The 21,485-nt window shown below is 47.3% G+C and overlaps 1 protein-coding gene across 1 annotated transcript in view; it reads left to right on the forward strand.

Annotated features, from left to right (window-relative positions):
* The first annotated feature begins 158 nt into the window (after positions 1-158).
* Positions 159-21,485, forward strand: part of LOC147623768 (DNA replication factor CDC6B-like) — a 54,022-nt gene continuing 32,695 nt past the window's right edge. The window contains exons 1-10 of the mRNA XM_086820382.1: positions 159-351; positions 442-824; positions 1,466-1,574; positions 1,659-1,879; positions 4,161-4,235; positions 4,363-4,484; positions 4,711-4,817; positions 4,954-5,013; positions 5,112-5,185; positions 6,318-6,368. Coding sequence (XP_086676508.1) covers positions 300-351; positions 442-824; positions 1,466-1,574; positions 1,659-1,879; positions 4,161-4,235; positions 4,363-4,484; positions 4,711-4,817; positions 4,954-5,013; positions 5,112-5,185; positions 6,318-6,368 — 1,254 coding nt within the window. The 5' untranslated portion in view covers positions 159-299. The remainder of the gene's footprint in view (positions 352-441; positions 825-1,465; positions 1,575-1,658; positions 1,880-4,160; positions 4,236-4,362; positions 4,485-4,710; positions 4,818-4,953; positions 5,014-5,111; positions 5,186-6,317; positions 6,369-21,485) is intronic.

The raw sequence follows: 21,485 nt of genomic DNA on the forward strand, positions 1-21,485 counted from the left end.
TCTCTCTCTCTCTCTCTCCCCCCTCTTTTCAACTTTAATTTACACGAAAGTTTAGCATTATGTGCAATCACTTATTCCAAAATTTAAACTTTATTTCATTAATCTTCATTCTCTAAAGAGAGGAGGGGGATCCCGGATGAGAAAAAAGAGGTGTTGAAAGTGTTAAAAGGTAAGGTTAATAGTAAAGATGAAAGCGAAAATGAAGGCAATGAGTTTGGACAGACCTCTCAGAGAGGAACTGCCTCTTCGTTGAGCCGCTGGGTTTTCTTCTTTGTTGTCAGCCAATTTCAACTGTTGGAATGACGGTTAAGGAGCCCAAACAGACCGAGTCTGCGGCGGACCCTTCTCTCTGTAAGTGAGCAGTTCTGTTGGCAGGTCGGGCAGTTTCCCGCCAAAATTTCATATGAACTTGATCATTCTATCCGACCGGTTCTTGTGCAGGTACTACGTCACGACGCTCGGCCAGGTTGAATTCAGCAGCCTCAGAATTCAAACCTGTAGAAAAGGCCGCCAAAAAGAGCAGTGAAGGGGGACCTTATCGGGATGTGAGTGATCAGAATGGGCAGGTTAACGCAGAGAAAGCATCCGAGGTTAAGAAACCCAAGAGAAAGAGAAAGCTCTTCCAGGGTTTTGTGATAAAAAAAAGAGTGCCCAAGAAGAGCAAGCCTGACCCCAAAAATGGAAATCATGATGGAGCGGTCGATAGGCTACTGGTATACGATCAAGAGGCCTCAGATCAGTCAGGTGAAAAGGATGAAATTCAAGAAGAAAGGTGTGCCCATCATCATCAGGGGAAAATCGTTACACATTCTATTCAGTTAAAGGTAATTACTGCTCAGGCAAAGGTAATTTCCGGTTTGTGAAATTGGGCTATGCTTAGGTTAGGGCTTGAATTGAATGACACTTGGGTGGGCAAAAATGGCTTGTATTGACAATTGGGTGGTTGTGCTATATTTGCCTAGAAAAAGGTATTGTGCTCAGGTTAAGGCTTGTACTGCAGGACAATTGGTTGGGTTACATTGGGTACGGTCAGGTAAGGGGTGGGTGGAAATAGGTTGGGCTTAGAGTATATATATCTGAGCTGAATTAAATGTGGACGTATGCTAATAATATTTGCTTGACAAAACTTGATATATAAACATCATTGCAGGACTGAAAATGAGGGACAATTAGGGTAAAGATGGGGTTTTTGAGGTCAGGGTTTTCAATATGTGGATGTTAAATTGGTTTGTGCTTATTTGGGTGGGTATAAAATGGGTTGTGCTTAGAAGGTGTAAGAAGCTAGATTGTTGTGTTGAGGCATCGATTGCACGAGTAATTGTGAAAGTGCAAAATAGCATTTGCCTTATGAGAAGTTGGGTGTCTTTTCTGCAGGTATCTCCTCTGCCTTCTCAATTTTTCTTATCCAGATTTATATAGTTGTTGCGTTGGTGATCTGAGTATACATATGAAAATATTTTCATAGACACATGAAAGCCCCAGAAAGACAAGAATCAACAAAGTTAAACTCCAAGTTTGTTCCAATGGTGCATCACCTAAAAAAGCTTTGAGACAACAGTATTTCAATGCATCTGGTGAGAACTGTTTCACATAGAAAAGAAAAAAAGCTACAATTATTTTGTTTCCTGCATTTTACAAGGGAGTTGTTAGATGTGCAGATACTGGCCATATCCAGGCAGTGAAGGCAGCCTTGCACTTGTCAACTGTGCCTGATACTATGATGTGCAGAGAGGCTGAGCAAAGCAAAGTTTTCAAGTTTTGCAAAGACCACCTTCTACAACAGCAGCCCGGAAGTCTTTATATTTGTGGGTGCCCAGGAACAGGAAAGTCATTACTCATGGAGAAAGTCAAATTGCTGGCTTATAAGTGGACCGAGGAGGTGAGCTTGTCTATTTTTCTACGTGTTGCATCAAAAGGTTTGGGCCATTTCGAATATTTCTTTTTGCATGAAGAAAGTATTGGATTCATGAGACTGGGTTTTTGTATGAGGTTTGGGGAGTTGTGTTATGAAAAACTTAAGAAGGATGGTATTTATCAAGAGTCTGAGTTTCATGATTTGCGATGAGCATGCTGGTCCACGTTAAGCAAATATGGTGCAAAGCCCAAGGGAGAGTCTAGAAGCCTCCTTGGCATGCACACCTTGGGACTGGAAAACCTGGCGGCTGCTGAACATACCTTCCCCTCAAGTTTCTGTTCAGGAAAGCAGACTTCAATAGTCTACAGCCCTAAGCTGCCAATGCATCAAATCCGTTGACCTGGCAAGGGGATTATGGTTATACACACTCGTAGTTTCAGAGAGAAACAAAATAATAGTTGAAGATATTCATTACCTGAGCTGAAGGCATGCAACTTGCTTCAACTTGCACTTCCTGGCCCTTTCAGACTTTGTGATATCTTGCTTCACTTACCTTCCCTGTCTCTATTTTCCTTTGTCATGTTCTCCTAGTGGTGTTTCCTCAGTGACAAGCTGGCCCTTAATACTTGTCCAAGGTCTCATGCCATGTGTGAAGGAGATAGCACAGGCAGAAGCATAAACAGTAAACATATGAGAGAGTGCAAAAGAGATAGAGAGAGTTGGACAAGATCACCTTTTATAACAGTAGTAAAGCTTTACAATGGCAATGGCCAGCAATTGGATGTTGAACTATGTGCAAGTGGATTGGATGAATGAGTGAATAAAGGGGAACTCCTTATATAGTGGAGTAGAGACCTAGCCGACTGCCTCTAGGGCTAGGGCTGGCCGACTGGCCCTGAACAAGTAAATAGGAGAAAATCCAGTAAAATCCCAGATAAATAGTAAAGCCCCAAAACACTGAGATACACAATTCTAACAATCTATGCTTTGTAGACCCTCTTGGTAGTGATGATCTTGTGTCTCATTGGATGTTTGACAAGATCCATGGATTGGTTCTTTAAAATAGAATCCTACTCACTTTACGTGGCTTCTTTCCATGTCATATCCTTGTGCAAATTGCAAGGGTCTTTTGCTTTCGGAACTTGAACACCTCTGATAAAGTTGTTAAGTTTTTTTTGAGCCACCATTTACTCGTGTCCTTTGGACTATCACATGAGTGATGCAGTGGAAATACTTAAACATAGATTAATGCTAAGCACATGAGAGATTAATGCTAATCAAAACTTAGCAAGAAGGAGAGAGAGACCTAATCTACTGTATACTGCAAAACATGAGTATTTACAATGACGAACTTGGATCTTGGATGAGATCCTCCTGCTGATGCATTAATGGTTGAGGATTGCTTCCAAGAGTTGTATCCACCATGTATGTGTGCAAAACTGAGATGTGAGATGCATAAAATGAACACTAATCTACCCTTTTTTATAGGGTTTCATGATGCTGGTCAGCCAGCTCATTTATGACCCCGAAAAAGTTGTCCAAAAGGTCATGTATTGTGTTCATATTGTGCCCAACTTGTCTCTAACAATTGGTGCATGTCTTAGGCACCTCAGGCACCAATTGGGCTGCGAAGGCAGCCCCAAACAGGGCATTTTCTGCCACATACCTTGCCTAGAAGGTGGCTGCAAGTAGGAAGCATGTCCACATGGCACTCACATGCGTGATGCACATGACATGGACGGCAATATATCAGTTGGTCGTCAGTTGTTAGATGTTTGACTTCATGAATAACTCGAAGATCAAGCATCAACTTGTTGTGCTGTATCTTAGTGATAGTAGCAACACTCAAGTGCTCAAACCCTACATGGTAATTTCCAATCGTGCTAAACTTCTCAACAACCTGAGGCATATGGGAAAAAGAAACAATGAATTTGTGAGCAAGAACATCAACAGATTTTGGATACACCATTCTTCCAGCTGCAACAGTAGCATCGACAACAGCCATGGAATTGGATCTAGATCCACATGGTTAAAAAGAGGTATTTTCCTCCAGCCCTGTTTCAAGTTTAGGGGAAAGGGGTTATTGAGTGAATCATGCCTCTCATGCCTCCTACTGGATGTATGTAGGGGCTAGGGTAGACGTAGTTTATCAGGTCCTCGTGTGACCCATTGGAAATAAATGAAAGATGGTCATGTATGGTTAGATAATTAGGGCTGTCGCTTTATTTTACAATATCATCATTATGTTGACCTCCACTTATTTGTCTGTATGCTAACTTCTTTTTCTTTTTCGTGTTTGATCAAGGGTGATATGCAAGCTCCGGAGATTATTAGTTTCAATTGCACCTCTTTGACAAACCCCAATGATATTTTTGACAGGGTATGCTGGTTTTAGATCTTTTGTGCCAGACTTGTTACTCTCTTAATTCAGTTTTTGCAGGTTGCTGCTCATCCTTTGGTTTTTTGCTAGAAAGCATCAACGTTTTTGCAAAATGTTCTTGTTACAGATTTTGCAGCATGTTTCACCACAACAAAGAAAGGGAAAAATCAAGAGCTCCAAGCTTCCAGGATTGCAAAAGGTCAAACATGCACTACGCAAACCTGGAAATGGGTCATCTGGGAGAATGCTGTAAGACGGTTTGATATCCTATAGATCAAACTTGATAGTCCGAACTTTGAATTGAATGATGGCAAAAGGATGTGCTTGGCAGACTTTAGACATATCAAGGCTGGGCACCCACTTTTTGAATAATATTAAACTTATCTGAAAGGCTGGGCAGGCAAGCTTTTTTTTTTTGGGGTGGGTTTTTTTTTGATGTTGCAAATACTCATTGATGCTTTAAAAAAAAATGCAGGATGCTAATTGTTGATGAAATGGACTATTTGCTCAGTAAAGATCAAACCATTCTTCATGAACTACTTGAGCTTCCTGCTCAGACGGAATCACGATGTATCTTGATTGGTGAGTCAATCATGTCACCATGAAGGAAAGTAAAGACCTGTCTGCCCTGATTAGTGTATGAGCTGGTGAGCTTAGGTTAGATTTTTGTTTTTGACTTGTGCAATCAACTCTTATGTACCTACCATTTTTGCTTCAGGGATCTCAAATGCAATTGATTTGGCAGATCGATTTCTTCCAAATTTTGGCTCCCTAAGCTGTATGCTGTCTGATTTTGCAAACACCTCAATGCAATGCAGTGATGCAATATTACTCAGCTGATAGAATCATTATCAATATGTGGATCTTGGTATGCAGGTCATCCTATGGTCATCCCTTTTTCTCCCTATACAAAGGATCAAGTGATAGCAGTCCTCAATCAAAGAACAAAGGTTTGATTAAGGTTTTCCATTGTCCTGCATGTTGTCTTAAAAGGCTTTACTTAAATGTATTTTTGAGGCTTTAACTAATAAGGGCATGCGGATACTATGGTATTTTGTTCGATATGCTAGCTTGTATACCACATTTTGCGTGCGAGTCCCCTCCATGCCAATCAGATGACACTGCACAACTCACAGTCTCAACGACTGAACAAAATGCAAGTTTTAAATACAAGTTCACATGGAGATAGGGCTTAAAGAAAGTGCACAAAAAACAGTTGTTCCATTTAATCGTTACATTTTTAAAGAGTCAATTGGATTGATACAAACAACCAGAGTCGAGAAGTGGAGAGCTACTAATCATGCCCCGATTCTAAAGGGAGCCATAGGACTGAGAGGAGGACTTGCATTTCACTTTTAGAAGAAATCCTTGCCTTAATAATTGGCCCAGTGGCTCCTTGTTCACAATTGGGAAATGATTGGGTATCTGAACCTCTGCCACCCTGCTGATCAGACTCCATCGAGTCGCCTCTTTCCAAAATTTCCCCTTGTTCCTGATAGTGCTCTGGCTCCCTCTCCCTTCATGCCAATTTATGTCCAACAACCAAACATGTTGCCCTCTCAGTCGCCTATCATCCCTTTTGTTTGGAATCCCTCACTCTCAGACAATGGCTTTCCCTCTCTTTTGTTTGGCTCCCTCATCCGTCCTCTGGAACAGATCCCATTTGCACTCTCTTAGAAAAACCCTCAGAAACTTCACACACTCAGGCTTTCATGAGAAACCAATGTTTCTACCCTGTTTGGCATTATCATCAGTGATTTATTCCGCTTTGGATGACTTCCCTTTGTTTTTGTATGCTCTGTAACACGCATAATTAACATCTCTTTTATGAGAAAAATCTTGCCGTTTCTTTTAAAAGACATACAAGCTTTACGCACAGTTCATGTGAATGGTTTGTGAATATACATGATATCATACAAACAGCACATAAATTCATAATAACTCCCACCAGCGTGTAGTTTTATGGCTTGGTTTGCGAGCTGTGTAAAGTTTTGTGAATGGAATTTTAAAACTTGTTATACCATTCTATTGAAGTCTGCAATTTGAACAAATTGTTTATTGAACTCTATGCTGTGCTTGCAGGTGCTTCCGTTCTCAGTTTTCCAACCAGCAGCTTTGGAACTTTGTGCAAGGGTACGTCTCTCTGTGCTTCGCTTCTGGGCTTACTGGTTTGTTGGTTCTCTATTGGTGTTTGAGAGTGATTTGTCCACGTCATCAAACTATATTGCTTCTTGCCATTAAATGACATTGCCATATAAAGAGCATTGAGGTTTTTTAATCCCAGAAACTAGTTTTCTTCTTCTGATAAGTGATGAAAAAACAGTTCCTCCTTTTCCTGCATGATTGGCATGAGCAATCGTCAAAGATTTATCTTTGGAATATGCTTTGCCATCCCTCAATTGATCATGTTGTCAGATTGCCACTTTAGATGCCACTGCACCCGGTTGATGAAGCTGGTGTCGAGGTGGACCTAGGAAATCGGTTGTACAATCTGATGCTACACCTGCTGAGTGATTGGAGAATCTTAGAGGTCTGGTGCTGATACTCCCATGGTGTACTGCATCCCCTGCACAGGGTAGGTTGCCTTGTGGCAGCCAACGACACTCCACAGTTCACGGCAAGGCTGCCAAAGGAAGACGATGACACAGCCATGATTGTCCCATTACTGGCATCAAAGTCAGAAAATTCCAGCGGCATTTGGTCACAAGGCTGGGGGATGACTAGATTGGTCTGCTGGATTGGGGGAACGCCACTTCCCAATGCACATGAGCCAAGAGTCTGTTCTCACAGAGCCCATGGTCCCATTATAGTTGCATACAGCATTCTGATTTATACATTTTGCACAATACTGTATTGAAGGTTTTGTATCTATACTTTGCCATAGAGAGATGCCAAGCAAAGCATAAAAAGTCAACTGATAAGCATAGAAGGCAAGTTGAATTCAAAGAAGGCGATTGGGTATTGCTGAAATTTGAGAAAGCACACCTTAGGAAGAGGCCAGGTAAAGAGGGGAAGTTGTCAGAATATGCAGCGGAAATGATAACCAAACTTGGGTAGACAAGAGCAAGTAGACTGCAGAAAATAATCAGCACAAGAAACAAACAGAGAGATAGGTGTGTAAACTCTTCTCTATACACAAGATCCCGAAAAACTGAATGAGGAAGTGGTGGGGGCTGAGGGGCAATATATACAACTCCATGAGGGCAGTCGGCCAGCAGCAGATAGTGCCCACGACTGGAGAAAATCCCACGACTGCAGAAAATGCAGTCGGCCAGCAATCCTGATGCCTACGCCTGATCAAAACAAGTCGGCCAGCAACCTTGAAGCCCACGACTGATGTAGATCTAGTCGGCCAGCAATAGGGTGCTCCTGGCATCACTGGCAGCCCTCCCACCACTAGGAAAAAATGGGAAAAATAGGGAAAAAATACGAGGAGTGTGGAAAAATGATATACGGGCGGGCACACCCACAACAGAGGCCCTGGTGTATACAAATAGACAGGAGATGACTTCTAACACCCCCTCTCAGCTCCTGGCTGTGAAACCAACCCCAGGGAGCTGGAGTGCCGCCTAAGCGTAGCCTGAGGTAGAGACTTTGTGAAGAGGTCCGCCGCATTGTCCTCCGTCGAACAATAAAGTAGCAAGATGTCACCCGCCAAGATCTTCTCACGTACAAAGTGATACTGTATCTCTATATGCTTGGTCCGGGCATGGAAAACCGGTTCCGAGCAATAGCTATACAACTCTGGTTATCACATTGGATGACTGTGGGCTCCCTCTGTGGAAACCCAATCTCGCCTAGCAGCCTCCGCAGCCATACAACCTCACAAGCAGCACCACAAGCAGCCCGATACTCTGCCTCTGTTGAAGAAAGGGCAATAGTTGGCTGCTTCTTGCTGCTCCAAGAAACTGCTCCTGAGCCCAGGGTAAAAGTGTATCCTGAAGTAGATCTCCTCGTGTCTGGATCTCCTCCCCAATCTGAGTCACTCCAACCTTGGAGCTTGACTCCATTCCCTCCTGTGTAAAAGAGTCCCAGATCCTTCGTACTCTGCAGTACCGCAAGATCCATAATCCTGTGTCCCAATGAGTCTTCAATGGCGTTTGCATAAAAGAGCTCAACAGCCCCACGGAGAAGCTCAAGTCCAATCTGGTGTTCAGCAACCAGATCAATGAACCAACCAACTTCCGGTACTGCGAGGCATCAACTGGCTCACAAGGATCTGTAACGGTTAACTTTGTGTTCGGGTCCATCGGCGAAGTAATAGGCTTGCAGTTCTCCATCCCAAAGGCCTCAAGCAACTCATGAACATACCGTTGCTGAGAGACGAAAAACCCCCTCTGGGTCTGCCAGATCTCCAATCCCAAGAAGAAGTGGAGTAAGCCTAAGTCGGTCATCTCAAACTCCTTTGACAAGGCAGCCTTCGTCACTCCAATGTGCTCCACATGACCGCCGGTGAGAATGAGATCATCCACATAAAGGATGATAAGTGTGACCATGCCGCGTTCCCGAAAGAGATACAGGTTCGGATCTGCAACCGATCTCTGGAATCCAGTCCGAATAAAGAAGGAATCAATCTTCTGATTCCAAGCCCTGTGAGCCTGCTTAAGACCATACAAGGCCTTACGTAACCTGTAAACCATCCCTTCCGATCCTGGAACAATAAAGCCTGGAGGCTGCTCAACGTACACCTCCTCCTGCAGGTCACCATTAAGGAACGCAGATTTTACATCCATCTGGTACACGGGCCACCTCTGAGAAGAAGCAAGGGCAAGAACGGTCCGAATCGTGGTCATCCGCGCTGTCGGTGCAAAGGTATCCTCGTAGTCGATGCCTGGCCGCTGAGCATAACCTTTAGCCACGAGCCTGGCTTTGTGTTTGTCCACCGACCCATCAGACGCGTACTTGGTCTTAAAGACCCATTTGACACCAATGACTGACCGCTTCGACGGCCTCGGTACCAACTCCCAAGTGTGGTTCTTCTCGATGGCGTCAAGTTCCACCTGCATGGCTTTCCTCCAAGTATCCTGTGAAAGGGCTTCCTTGACGGAAGTGGGCTCTTTGTCCCGCATGATACGAGACATCAGAGCATAGTTCACCTGAAGAAGCTCCGCCGTGTTGCTTTTATCTCGGACTCGATGTGATCTTCGAGGGCCGTCCTCTGTGGTCCACTCGGAGGGTAGCTCCGTGACACCTGACTCCCGAAGGGTGTCTAACAACCACCTAGGTACTCGAACAGATCGTGGAGCCTCCTGTGTTCGCGGGGGCTCAACTCCAGCTGCGGGCTCAACCTCCTGTGATGACTGAGGTCGATCAACTGGAGTGGTAGACTGGAGTCTGGGAATCATCATCAGACTCCTCTGGATCTCCAAGAAGTGGCGGCTCCTCGACAGTGGATGCTGGAACATGCTCGTCAAAGACCACATCCCGGCTGACAACAATCTCGTTCCTCTCTGGATCATATAACCTGTATCCCTTGGAAAGAGAGTTATACCCCACAAATACCAGCTTGCGGGACTTGGAGTCAAGCTTCCCCCTCTGCTTCTTCGGAATGTGTACATACGCGTCACTCCCAAAGACACGGAAGTGCGAGACATCGGGTTTCCTGCCAAAATATGCCTCAAATGGAGTCATATGGGGTACAGAAGTCGTCGGAGAGTGGTTAATGATATGGACAGCTGTTGCCACAGCCTCACCCCAAAGTGGACGAGGAAGATCACGATGCTCCAGCATGGTCCTCGCCATCTCCACCACAGTCCTGTTCTTACGTTCAACAACTCCATTCTCCGAAGGTGATCCGGTATTGGCCAATTCCCTCTTGATGCCATGATCTGCACAAAACCGGAAAAATACAGTCGAGGAGAATTCACCTCCTTTGTCAGCCTTGAGAGTCTTGACCTGGAATCCAGACTCTTTCTCCACCATCACGTGCCAATCCTTGAACCGAGCAAAAGCCTGGTCCTTCTGGGAAAGAAAGTAGACCCACGTGAATCTGGTACAATCATCAACAAGCAGCATGAAGTAGAGAGATCCTCCCAAGGATGGAATCTGCTGTGGTCCACACAAGTCAGTGTGAATCAACTCCAAAGGTTTCGAAGCCCCGCCTGGAAGCCTGCTTCGGAAAGGATTCCCTGTGCTGCTTACCACGTATGCAAGAACTGCAGCGTCCTTGCCTATTTCCAACATCTGGCAAGCCAACCACCATCTGGTCCCGGAAGGCGCGCCGCAAAGCATCCACATTTAAGTGGCCAAAACGAAAGTGCCACAAATCTCCGACCTGAGAGCCTGTCAATGAGGAGAGTGCAGAGAGCTTGTAGATGCCATTCTCCACACCGCCTTCCCAAACAACTTTGCCTGTCTCACGGTCCCTTAGAGCAATTGAATGCTCCTCAAATTCCACCCGAAAGCCAGTCTTGCATACTTCATGCACTGACAAAAGATGAAAGCCCAGAGCAGGGACATAAAGAACACGGGAAGCATGCTTGCCCCCCTTGCCGTCGGGAATAATCTCCATCCGGCCCTCACTATGAATCGGAATAGTGGAGTTATCGCCAATAAAGATACGACCTGATTGCCGTTTCAGATCCAGGAAGAAGTCACGGGATGGAGTCATGTGCCTGGAAGCACCACTGTCGAGAATCCATTCCTGGGTATCCTTTGCGGTGAAGCCAACTGTAATATGCGGAAGCTTCGGAGAAGGATCGGTACTTCAAAACTCAGAAAACAGCACTCTTTTCGCGACGGAATTAACGCACAAACTGAAAGACGATGTGCAGAAAAATAGAGAGAGAAGGGGGAGATGGAGAGGACACAGTATTGGGTCCCAATTACCCTCTGTAGGGCCCCCACCACGGATGGTGTATTTGCTTTATTAGAATGATGTAAATCTGAAAACAAATACAAAGTACTTGACCTTTTCTTGGCTGGAAAACCTGCCCTTGACCTTCAGTCCTTCACCCCTTTGCTTTAGCAATGTTCTTGGCTGTCCTGGCCCTTGTTTGCTTGGAGCACTTGGTGAATTATGAGATGGAATCATGGATTATGGGCTGGGGTATTTATACTCTTCATAGCATCCAGTCGGCTGGCTTCAGGGAGCTCCACGACTGAGTTTTATTAATAAAGTGTTTTCACACTATAAATACCTTCTGTCCAGCCTGCGCATGTATTCACACTGCTGTCCAGCCTGCGCAGCCTTCTGGGGCAGCATCCTGGCTGCTGGGCACCATGCGCATGAACCAAGAAGAGTACCCCTGACTGCTGGACAGCCCTGCGCAAGGGTACTGTACTGCTGGGCAGTCTGTGTGGGCTGTCCCACACTTGGCTGACAGCCATTCTAGACCTTGTTGCCCAGCCGGCTGGCTGTCCCAAGGCCCTAAGGCTGGCCGACAGCCCTTCCAGCCCAAGCCATGGCTGGTGGGCACAATGTGGGCCCTCCTGGCCCCTTGGGGGTGGTTCTACACCTCCCCCATGCCCACACTACAAGTGCAAGTGCAAGATCTTCTAACTTGGGGTAGCCCTATGGGCTGGCCCCATCTCTACATGCAAACCTACATGCCTACAGAGGCCTGGCATCCAGTTGCAAACCAGATACACAGAACATCTGACATCATTCCAGAGGGAGACTCACAGCGCGGACTGGCACTGCTTCATGTGCAGGACAATGCACACCTGACCTTGGACTCATGTGCAGGACGATGCACACCTGACCTCGGACGACTGAGATGGATCCCTGGCTGACTCGTCCCGGACTGGGCTCACATGGGACCAGTTCACCATCCCAAGTCTTGCACCTTCTGTACAGAAATGTCTACGTGGCATCCAAGTGCGGGATGCACGTGACATCCCCTTCTGCTTAACTTGACGGAAGCTGCATAGCCTCCAAATAATCCGTCAATAATGCCGGATAGTCTTCGAAAAATTCTTTGTCGAGCCATACCGCTTCATGAGTTCCTCGGTCCTGAAACTTCGTGAGGAACTGTCGTAGTCTTCGGCCTGAGCCATGCTTGAAACGGTGCAGAAGGATTTGTTCTGGAACCATTACTTCTGCTTCATCAATGATGTCTGGTTCCGCTTCGTCTTTGACCTCTGAAGGAGGTGGACCTGCATATGGCTTTAACCAACTGACATGAAATACATCGTGCATAGTCCAACTCGGAGGTAGCTTTAACTGCATAGACACCTCATTAATCTTTTTCCGGATGGGGAATGGTCCGAAGCTCCTGAAAGACAACTTTGGGCATCGCTTGCCCACCTGCTTCAATCTTTGCTTCATAATCCGAAGATACACCCAATCTCCTTCCGAAAACTTCATGTCCCTTCGGTCTTTATTGGCCTGTCGAGTGTAGGCCTCTTGCGCTTTAGCCAATCTGTCTTTAACGGACTCTAGGATCTCCTGGTAAGACTCCGTCACTCTGTTCGCCTCCGGTACGGAAGACGAAGTCCTGGTTAACAACGATTGGAAAGGCCTTCCAAATGCTGCCTCATATGGAGTCCTGCCAATAGCTGAAGAAAAAGAGTCATTCAAAACAGCTTGAACTAAAGGCAAAAACGATTCCCACTTACCTTGCTGATCGTGGACATAACACTTCAGCACATCAAAGGCCAACTGGTTGTATATCTCTGTCTGGCCATCTGTCTGTGGGTGGAATGCACTGGAAAAATTCAACTTAGTACCAAAATTATCAAACAATGCCCTCCAAAAATGACTGGTAAACTTGGCATCGCGGTCTGACACTATGGTCCTAGGAATCCCACCAATCGGGTACCAATGCCGAATGAATAGCTGGGCAACATCCTCGACGGTCACATTGGCCCTGCAAGGAATAAGCATAACAAATTTGCTGAACCTGTCAACAATAGTTAAACACTGTGTATTACGCTTACTCGGACTGGGAGGCAGATTTGTGACAAAGTCCATCGAAATGGCTTGGAAAGGACCCTCAGGAATTGGCAAAGGCTGTAACAACCCTATCTTCTTTCCACGAGGAGCTTTCACCTTTTGACAAATGTCACAGCGTTGTACATATGTAAACACATCACGCCTCATCTTTGGCCAATAGTATTGCCGTTCTAATTTCTCCAGAGTCGAATTCATGCCCCCTCTATGACCACCTGTAATGGCGTGATGGGCATCATGGAGAAGAGCTGCCCGGAATGATTTCATGACACACAGTCGGCCTTTGTAGTAAAGCCAACCATCGCGTATCAGAAAATGGCATGGTCCTGTGGCATCCAATGCCTGTTCCCACTGTGTACCGAATTTCTCGGAATCCGCGTACGTGTGCTTCATGTCTTCTAGTCCTGTACCAACAAGGTCAAGTCTAGTGGTCTGAATCGCAGATACTTGTCCCTTCCTGCTCAAAGCATCGGCCACTGGATTGGCCTTTCCTGGAAGGTACTCAATCATGCCACCAAACTGCTGGAATATCTGACTCCAGCGGTGTTGTCGATCACTCCACTGTGCACTTGGCATCATCTGAATCCAGCGCAATGCCTGATGGTCAGTGCGGACCTCGAAGTCATGGCCATACAGGAAATGTTTCCAATGTTTCAAGGCCTGTATGACTGCTAGGAGTTCACGATCATAGACTGAGTAAATTTTTTTTTGCAGGCAGTAACTTACGAGACATGTAAGCTACTGGATGACCATTCTGTTGCAATACACCTCCAATTGCGATGTTACTCGCATCGGTGATCACCTGAAACGGTTCGTCCCACGAGGCAAGGGCTAAACAAGGCGCTTCAGACAAAGCCACCTTGAGGTTCTGGAATGCCTCCAACGCTCGTGGAGTCATTCGAATCTTTTGCCTCCTTGTTTTCACTCCCTTTAGCAGATCGGTGAGGTCTGCTGAGAGATCAGAAAACTCGTCAATGTGGGTGGAATATGCCTGGCATATACCCACAAATGATCTAATGTCATAAGCGGTCTGAGGTACTTCCCAGTTAACAATCTCGGCTACTTTAGCTGGATCAAGTCGAATGCCTTCGGCACTGATTATATATCCCAAGTAATGTACCTGGAACAGATAAAATTCTGACTTCTTTTCATTGACATAGAGCTCGTTGCTTTCCAGCAACTTAAGGACTTTCTCCACATCAATGTCATGCTGCTCAACTGTAGCTAAAAATATGAGTATGTCGTCCAGAAATATGAACACACACACTCCAATCAACTCCCGGAAAATACGCATCATCATGCGGTTAAATGTAGCTGGGACGTTCGTCAATCCAAATGGCATAACCACAAATTCATAGTGGGCCCGTTCTGTACGGAAAGCTGTCTTGGGGATGTCCCCCTCAACAATCCGAACCTGGTGGTACCCACTCTTTAAATCCAGTTTGGAGAACACGTTAGCTCCATTCAGCCTCTCGAGGATATAGTCAATTCGAGGCATCGGGAATCGGCTCTTGATAGTCAGCTTGTTGAGTGCACGATAATCGACACACAACCGAGAAGACCCATCTTTCTTCTTGACAAATAAGATCGGTGCTGCAAATGGCGACACGCTGGGGCGGATGAAGCCAGCTTGCAACAATTCTTGGAGTTGGCGGTCCAACTCCGATTCCATTGCCTTAGAAAGGCGATACGGAAACTTGCTCGGGGGTTTCGAGCCTGGGAGGAGGTCAATCTTGTGATCCTCCGGTCTGGACGGGGGAAGCTGGGGAGGGAGATTGTCCCGAAGAAAAATCTTCTGGAACTTTTCATGGAGAACCGAGTACTTCTCGGAAGCACTGGCCACCGTCTGGGCTGTCTGGATGTAAATCATCGCACACTGTGCGCCTTTCCTGACTGCTCGCTTAGCCTGCAAGTGGCTTATGAGCGGAAAGTTTGGAATACCTGGCTCACACTTAATGGTCACCGGGGTGTTTGACACATTCCGATCAATCTGGAACGTGTGCTTGTCCCACTTGACATCAGGAAGAAACTTGTGAAACCACTGGATACCCAAAATTATGTCTGCTCCTACAAGAGGGGCAACCATAAAGTCACGCACAAACTCTATGCCCTGAATGACTAACTTAGCACCTAGAGCTTCATACTTGACGCTCATTGTCATACCTGCGCTAAAACCCTCAACTTGTTTGTCCACCGGAGTTAGCTCGAAACGGGCACGCCTAGCGGCCTCTTCCGTGATCACATCCTCCGTGCTGCCGCTGTCAAACAAGACAACGACTCTCTGGCCACCTATGTAGCCAAAGGACTTGAGCAATTCGTTGCGCTCATACTCCTGGTCATGGGCGCCCTTCTGCTTATCTTCGAGCTCTCGGCTAATAATTGCTCCAACTGAAGCACCGGGGGTTGAAGAACTAGGGGTAGCCACTGGGGTCTGTGTGGGAGCTGTGCTCACCACGGAAGCTGTGGAGGCGGCGGCGGCCTTTGGAGGCTTCTTCGGACAATCCCGAGAAGTATGTCCTTTTGTGTGACAAAAGTAACATCTACCCTCCTTCCTGTACTGAGAAAGCTCCTCAGCGCTCAACTTGCCACCTGTCTTGCCTGCCTCCGCTTTTTGGTCTGGAGTAAGCTTAGACGCATTGTTCGAGTTCTTGGAGCCAGAGGCTCCTGGGTTCTGTCCTGGGGAAGACCCCGTCTGGTTCTGGCTTTTGCCCCCCGAGGCGTTAGCCTTGGGAGAAGCCGGCTGGGAAGTCTTGGGCTTGCCACCATTGTGTTTCATTTCTGCACTCTGCGCAAGCGAGAGTGCGTCCTCAAAGGTGGCTGGCCTAAACATACGCACCTCCCATTGGATTTGCGTGTCCAGGCCATACAAAAACTGCCCTTTCTTGTCCGTATCAGATAAGCCTAATTGTAGACACAAGGTCGAAATTTTATTGGCAAACTGAAGGACTGGTTGTGCGTTCTGACGCGCACCCCTGAACTCGTCTTCGAGTCGCTCAAGGTAGTAAAAACCGCTGCTTAAGGTCACGGACGAACTCGTCCCACCCATAAGCTGCCATACCTGATCTGGTGTGGGCATGAGCCCACTGAGTCCACCAAGGAATGGCCTCACCTTCCAAGTACCAACTGGCTAAGATCACTTTGTCAATATCTGATTTCCTAACTGCGGCAAAGTAAGCTTCAAATTGATGTAACCATGAATACAGAGTAGTGGGATCGAGTTTACCATTATACTTACTGAAATTCATTTTCTCGGGAAAATGATTCGAGGGCGCCGCTGGTGTCAATCTGGCGTCCAAAGCTCGGAGGTAACGCTCGTGTTCCACTCGTCGCATGGCTTCGTCTTCTCGTTGTCGAATCTCCAATGCACGCATCTGCATCTCAAGCAAGGAGCTTGGCTGCGGCTGTGACCCCTCGAGAGGGTCCCTGTGAGACGAGGATCTGGTATCTGGGGTACGGAAGGAGAGGGAGGAGGAGATGGAAAACGCGACGCTGGAGAGCGAGAACGCTCCTCCAGAGCCAAAATCCGCGCCTTCTGCTCATCCAACTTGGTTGTCTGGTCTGCAATTGCTCGCATCATCTGCTGGAACATGTCTTGTACACTCAAGCCGAGTGCCCTAGCTGGGCTGCCTGGTGCACTCTGGTCCCATGGTTCTGGTTCTCTCTCGTCGCCGAAGTTCGCCATAGCGGGAAAATGCAGTTCCTTTCCGGAACGCAATCTGACCATCCACTATCTGTGTGGGAGACTTCCGGAGGCTTCCGGAGGCTAAAAACCAACCGTCCTTCGAGGGACAGGAGTCACTCCGAAAGGGGTAGTCCACCGGCGTCTAAAAACCAACCACACGAGCGAAAAAATTTTCTGGTTTTCTTTGCTGAATCTTTGTCCTTGAAGTGAGCTCTGATACCACTGTAATATGCGGAAGCTTCGGAGAAGGATCAGTACTTCAAAACTCAGAAAACAGCACTCTTTTCGCGACGGAATTAACGCACAAACTGAAAGACGATGTGCAGAAAAATAGAGAGAGAAGGGGGAGATGGAGAGGACACAGTATTGGGTCCCAATTACCCTCTGTAGGGCCCCCACCACGGATGGTGTATTTGCTTTATTAGAATGATGTAAATCTGAAAACAAATACAAAGTACTTGACCTTTTCTTGGCTGGAAAACCTGCCCTTGACCTTCAGTCCTTCACCCCTTTGCTTTAGCAATGTTCTTGGTTGTCCTGGCCCTTGTTTGCTTGGAGCACTTGGTGAATTATGAGATGGAATCATGGATTATGGGCTGGGGTATTTATACTCTTCATAGCATCCAGTCGGCTGGCTTCAGGGAGCTCCACGACTGAGTTTTATTAATAAAGTGTTTTCACACTATAAATACCTTCTGTCCAGCCTGCGCATGTATTCACACTGCTGTCCAGCCTGCGCAGCCTTCTGGGGCAGCATCCTGGCTGCTGGGCACCATGCGCATGAACCAAGAAGAGTACCCCTGACTGCTGGACAGCCCTGCGCAAGGGTACTGTACTGCTGGGCAGTCTGTGTGGGCTGTCCCACACTTGGCTGACAGCCATTCTAGACCTTGTTGCCCAGCCGGCTGGCTGTCCCAAGGCCCTAAGGCTGGCCGACAGCCCTTCCAGCCCAAGCCATGGCTGGTGGGCACAATGTGGGCCCTCCTGGCCCCTTGGGGGTGGTTCTACACCTCCCCCATGCCCACACTACAAGTGCAAGTGCAAGATCTTCTAACTTGGGGTAGCCCTATGGGCTGGCCCCATCTCTACATGCAAACCTACATGCCTACAGAGGCCTGGCATCCAGTTGCAAACCAGATACACAGAACATCTGACATCATTCCAGAGGGAGACTCACAGCGCGGACTGGCACTGCTTCATGTGCAGGACAATGCACACCTGACCTTGGACTCATGTGCAGGACGATGCACACCTGACCTCGGACGACTGAGATGGATCCCTGGCTGACTCGTCTCGGACTGGGCTCACATGGGACCAGTTCACCATCCCAAGTCCTGCACCTTCTGTACAGAAATGTCTACGTGGCATCCAAGTGCGGGATGCACGTGACACCAACTGCCTCCTCGCTCGAAGATGATGAAGCATCGGAGTCCACCATCTCCAAGTGCACAAACGCCGGAGTCTTCGCAGCTGAGGCTGAGGAATCAGCACTCTTCCCTGTCCGCTTAGGGCACTTCCTCCAGTAGTGGCCTTTCTCGCCACAATCATTACACGATCTTTCGGTCTTCAGCTTCTCTCGTTCTGGATCAGGCTTCTTCTCAGAAGACTTCTCCGGTGAAGCCTTCCCTTTGCCCTTGTTGGTATTACGGCCTTTCGACTGTTGGCTAGTTAAGGCCTCCGAACCTCCGCCATGAGGAGGGTTCGTGAAACGTTCCTCCTGGTCCAAGACCATTGGCACAAGCTCCTCCCAAGTAATGGTGCTGAGCCTGCCACTCGTGATCAACGAGGAATAGAAAGCAGAATACTGACCAGGCAAGTGGGAAAGTAACGTGATGGCCATATCTTCGGATGATATCTCTTTCCCAGCTTGAAGGACTTCCTGCTGAAGGGCCTGCAGCTTGTTAATGTGTTTCTGCATCGTCGAAGACTTTGCAGGGTTCATAACCCGCATCTGCACTTCCAAGGATATCCGCTTCATGGGTGACACCCTGTTATACAAAGAAGCCAAGTGCTCCCATATGCCTCTCGCCAGCGTCATGTGCTTCACATGGTTGATCACCTGTGGTGTGCAATTGAGGAATATAAACGACCGGACCCTGGCGTTGACACAGTCCCACATGTGTGCCTGTGCCTCTCGGTCCTTCCTCGTCGATAATAACTCCCCTTCCTCAGCTTCCGGCCGTGGCACCCCTATGATAATAAAATCAGCAAGGTCATATGACTCCAGAACTGACTCCATCATGACCTTCCAGATGCCGTAATTGGACCCGTCCAACTGACGATCCACTGGGAACGTGGGGAGAGTCGGAATCTTCACGTGCTTCTCAGCCATCTCTAGTAAATTTGCCATCTCGGAGAGTAGCCTGAAAGGGTGGCTGGGTGGGAAAAATCTGAAAATCAGAAAATATGCAAGTGGCTGTCCAGCCCCTTTGCCCGTCTTCCTCTTGCACCTTCTCTTCCCGTTCAGCCCGAAACAGTCCACCGATCAGCAACCTGTTGCTCCCCCTCTTGCTCAGAAAAACGCCCAAGATCTCCTAGAGCCTAGGGCTCTGATACCGTGCCAGAATATGCAGCGGAAATGATAACCAAACTTGGGTAGACAAGAGCAAGTAGACTGCAGAAAATAATCAGCACAAGAAACACAGAGAGATAGGTGTGTAAACTCTTCTCTATACACAAGATCCCGAAAAACTGAATGAGGAAGTGGTGGGGGCTGAGGGGCAATATATACAACTCCATGAGGGCAGTCGGCCAGCAGCAGATAGTGCCCACGACTGGAGAAAATCCCATGACTGGAGAAAATCCCACGACTGCAGAAAATGCAGTCGGCCAGCAATCCTGATGCCTACGCCTGATCAAAACAAGTCGGCCAGCAACCCTGAAGCCCACGACTGATGTAGATCCAGTCGGCCAGCAATAGGGTGCTCCTGGCATCACCTGGCGGCCCTCCCACCACTAGGAAAAAATGGGAAAAAATACGGGGAGTGTGGAAAAATGATATACGGGCGGGCACACCCACAACAGAGGCCCTGGTGTATACAAATAGACAGGAGATGACTTCTAACAGAAGTATCCCAAGTTTTCCAACGAGTACTACGGGCCTTTCCAGATCTTGCAGAAGATCAATGATGTGGCTTATTAGCTAGTTCTTCCAGATCATTGGAGCATACATGATGCTTTTCATGTAAGCCCGTTGAGGCCATATATGGGACTGACACCATTGGAGCCGTTTTGGAAGATCCACCCGAAGTGGATAAGCTTGAGGAGGTTTTCAAACTTGAGCAGGTTGTCTTTCACAAGGAACGTAGAGTTTTTTAGAATTTTATGTGCATCTCATGTATGGGATCTGGACCTTATATTGGGCAGACATGTATTTATCTCTTTTGGTGAGTTGTGGGCTGGTGCAGTTGGCCAGCTACATGGCCTCCCTATATAAAGGGCCCCTCTCCCATTTGTTGTAACCAATCCAATCCTAGCACATTTCGTGTGAAGCCCATTTGCTGGCTGTTGTTCAACCCCTTGTAATCTCATGCTATGATAATAGAACTTGATCATTGCCTACTCTCTTCTTATCTCTATAACTCTCTCTACTTTGTCTATATGATGATCGCTTCCGCCTGTGCATACTTTCACATGGTATCAGACGTCTATGTCCTGGTGCTCGGCCTCTTGGCGACCTTTTCCCTCCCTCATCTGCGTTTTTTTGGAGCAAGAAGTGCTGCTGCGTTTTTCAACAGGTGATTCCATTTTTTCTTCTCCGAAGTGTCTTCCGCATTAGCGCTTCTTATGTGGGCTGTCCCTGTTGCAAAGCTTCCGGCGGCTAGGTGTCAAGGGGAAGCTACAAGTGGCTGCATTTTTTTCTACAGGCTGTGTTTTCTGCTGTGTCGCCCCTTCTTCATCAAGCGTTTTCTCTTCTGGTGCTCTTGCCCTGTGTTTTCCTCACAGAGTCTAGGGGCAATCTGGGAGGAGCTGCGTTGGTGATCGGTGGGCTGTTTTTACAGTTTGGATAGTAGTGCAAGGTGATTTCTTCACGTGTGGTGCAGCTCGACAAGGGGCTTCGACAGTTCTTCTTCTTCCCTGGCTTTCTTCCCTTCTTGTTGGGTGTTTCCCAGAGGGATTGTTTTGCTGCTGTCCAGCCCCTTCTTTCCTCGGTTTTCTAAGGGGGCTGATTGGTCCTCGTTGAGATCAGAGGTTTTCAAGCAGTTTTCTTGCAGCGGTGATGTTCCTTTTGTTGTGGATATGGCTCCCCCATGTACGACACAGGAGGACAAGCTTGATAGGACACATATGGTCGCCAGAGCTTTGCGATGCCAACTCACTACCAATCTTTCAGATTCTCATGAGCTAAGCTCCCTCCTATTGGAAGAGGAATTGATCCTCATGAGACAAGGTAAGTTAAAGTTTTCTCTCGTGATCTGGATCATGCCTTAGCATCAGTGCAGAAGGAGATTCGGAGTAAGACATGACATTGGTCAAAGGATTGCTTGTCCAAGAAGATAGACAAGGGCAAGGGCAAGTCTTCATCCCAGAAGAAGGGCAAAGACAGGACACATGACAATGGTTCAGATACTTCTAGTGACTCATCTAGGGCTCCCAAGGCGCTTCCGACTTGGGAGGACCAAGATGGTGTTCTTCTCTAGGTATAGAGATAGTTTCCTCCCGTGTGCTTTCAGCC

The sequence above is a fragment of the Cibotium barometz genome, chromosome 26 (assembly GCF_041138505.1).
Source record: "Cibotium barometz isolate CiBa-2024 chromosome 26, ASM4113850v1, whole genome shotgun sequence".
Classification (NCBI taxonomy): Eukaryota; Viridiplantae; Streptophyta; class Polypodiopsida; order Cyatheales; family Cibotiaceae; genus Cibotium; species Cibotium barometz.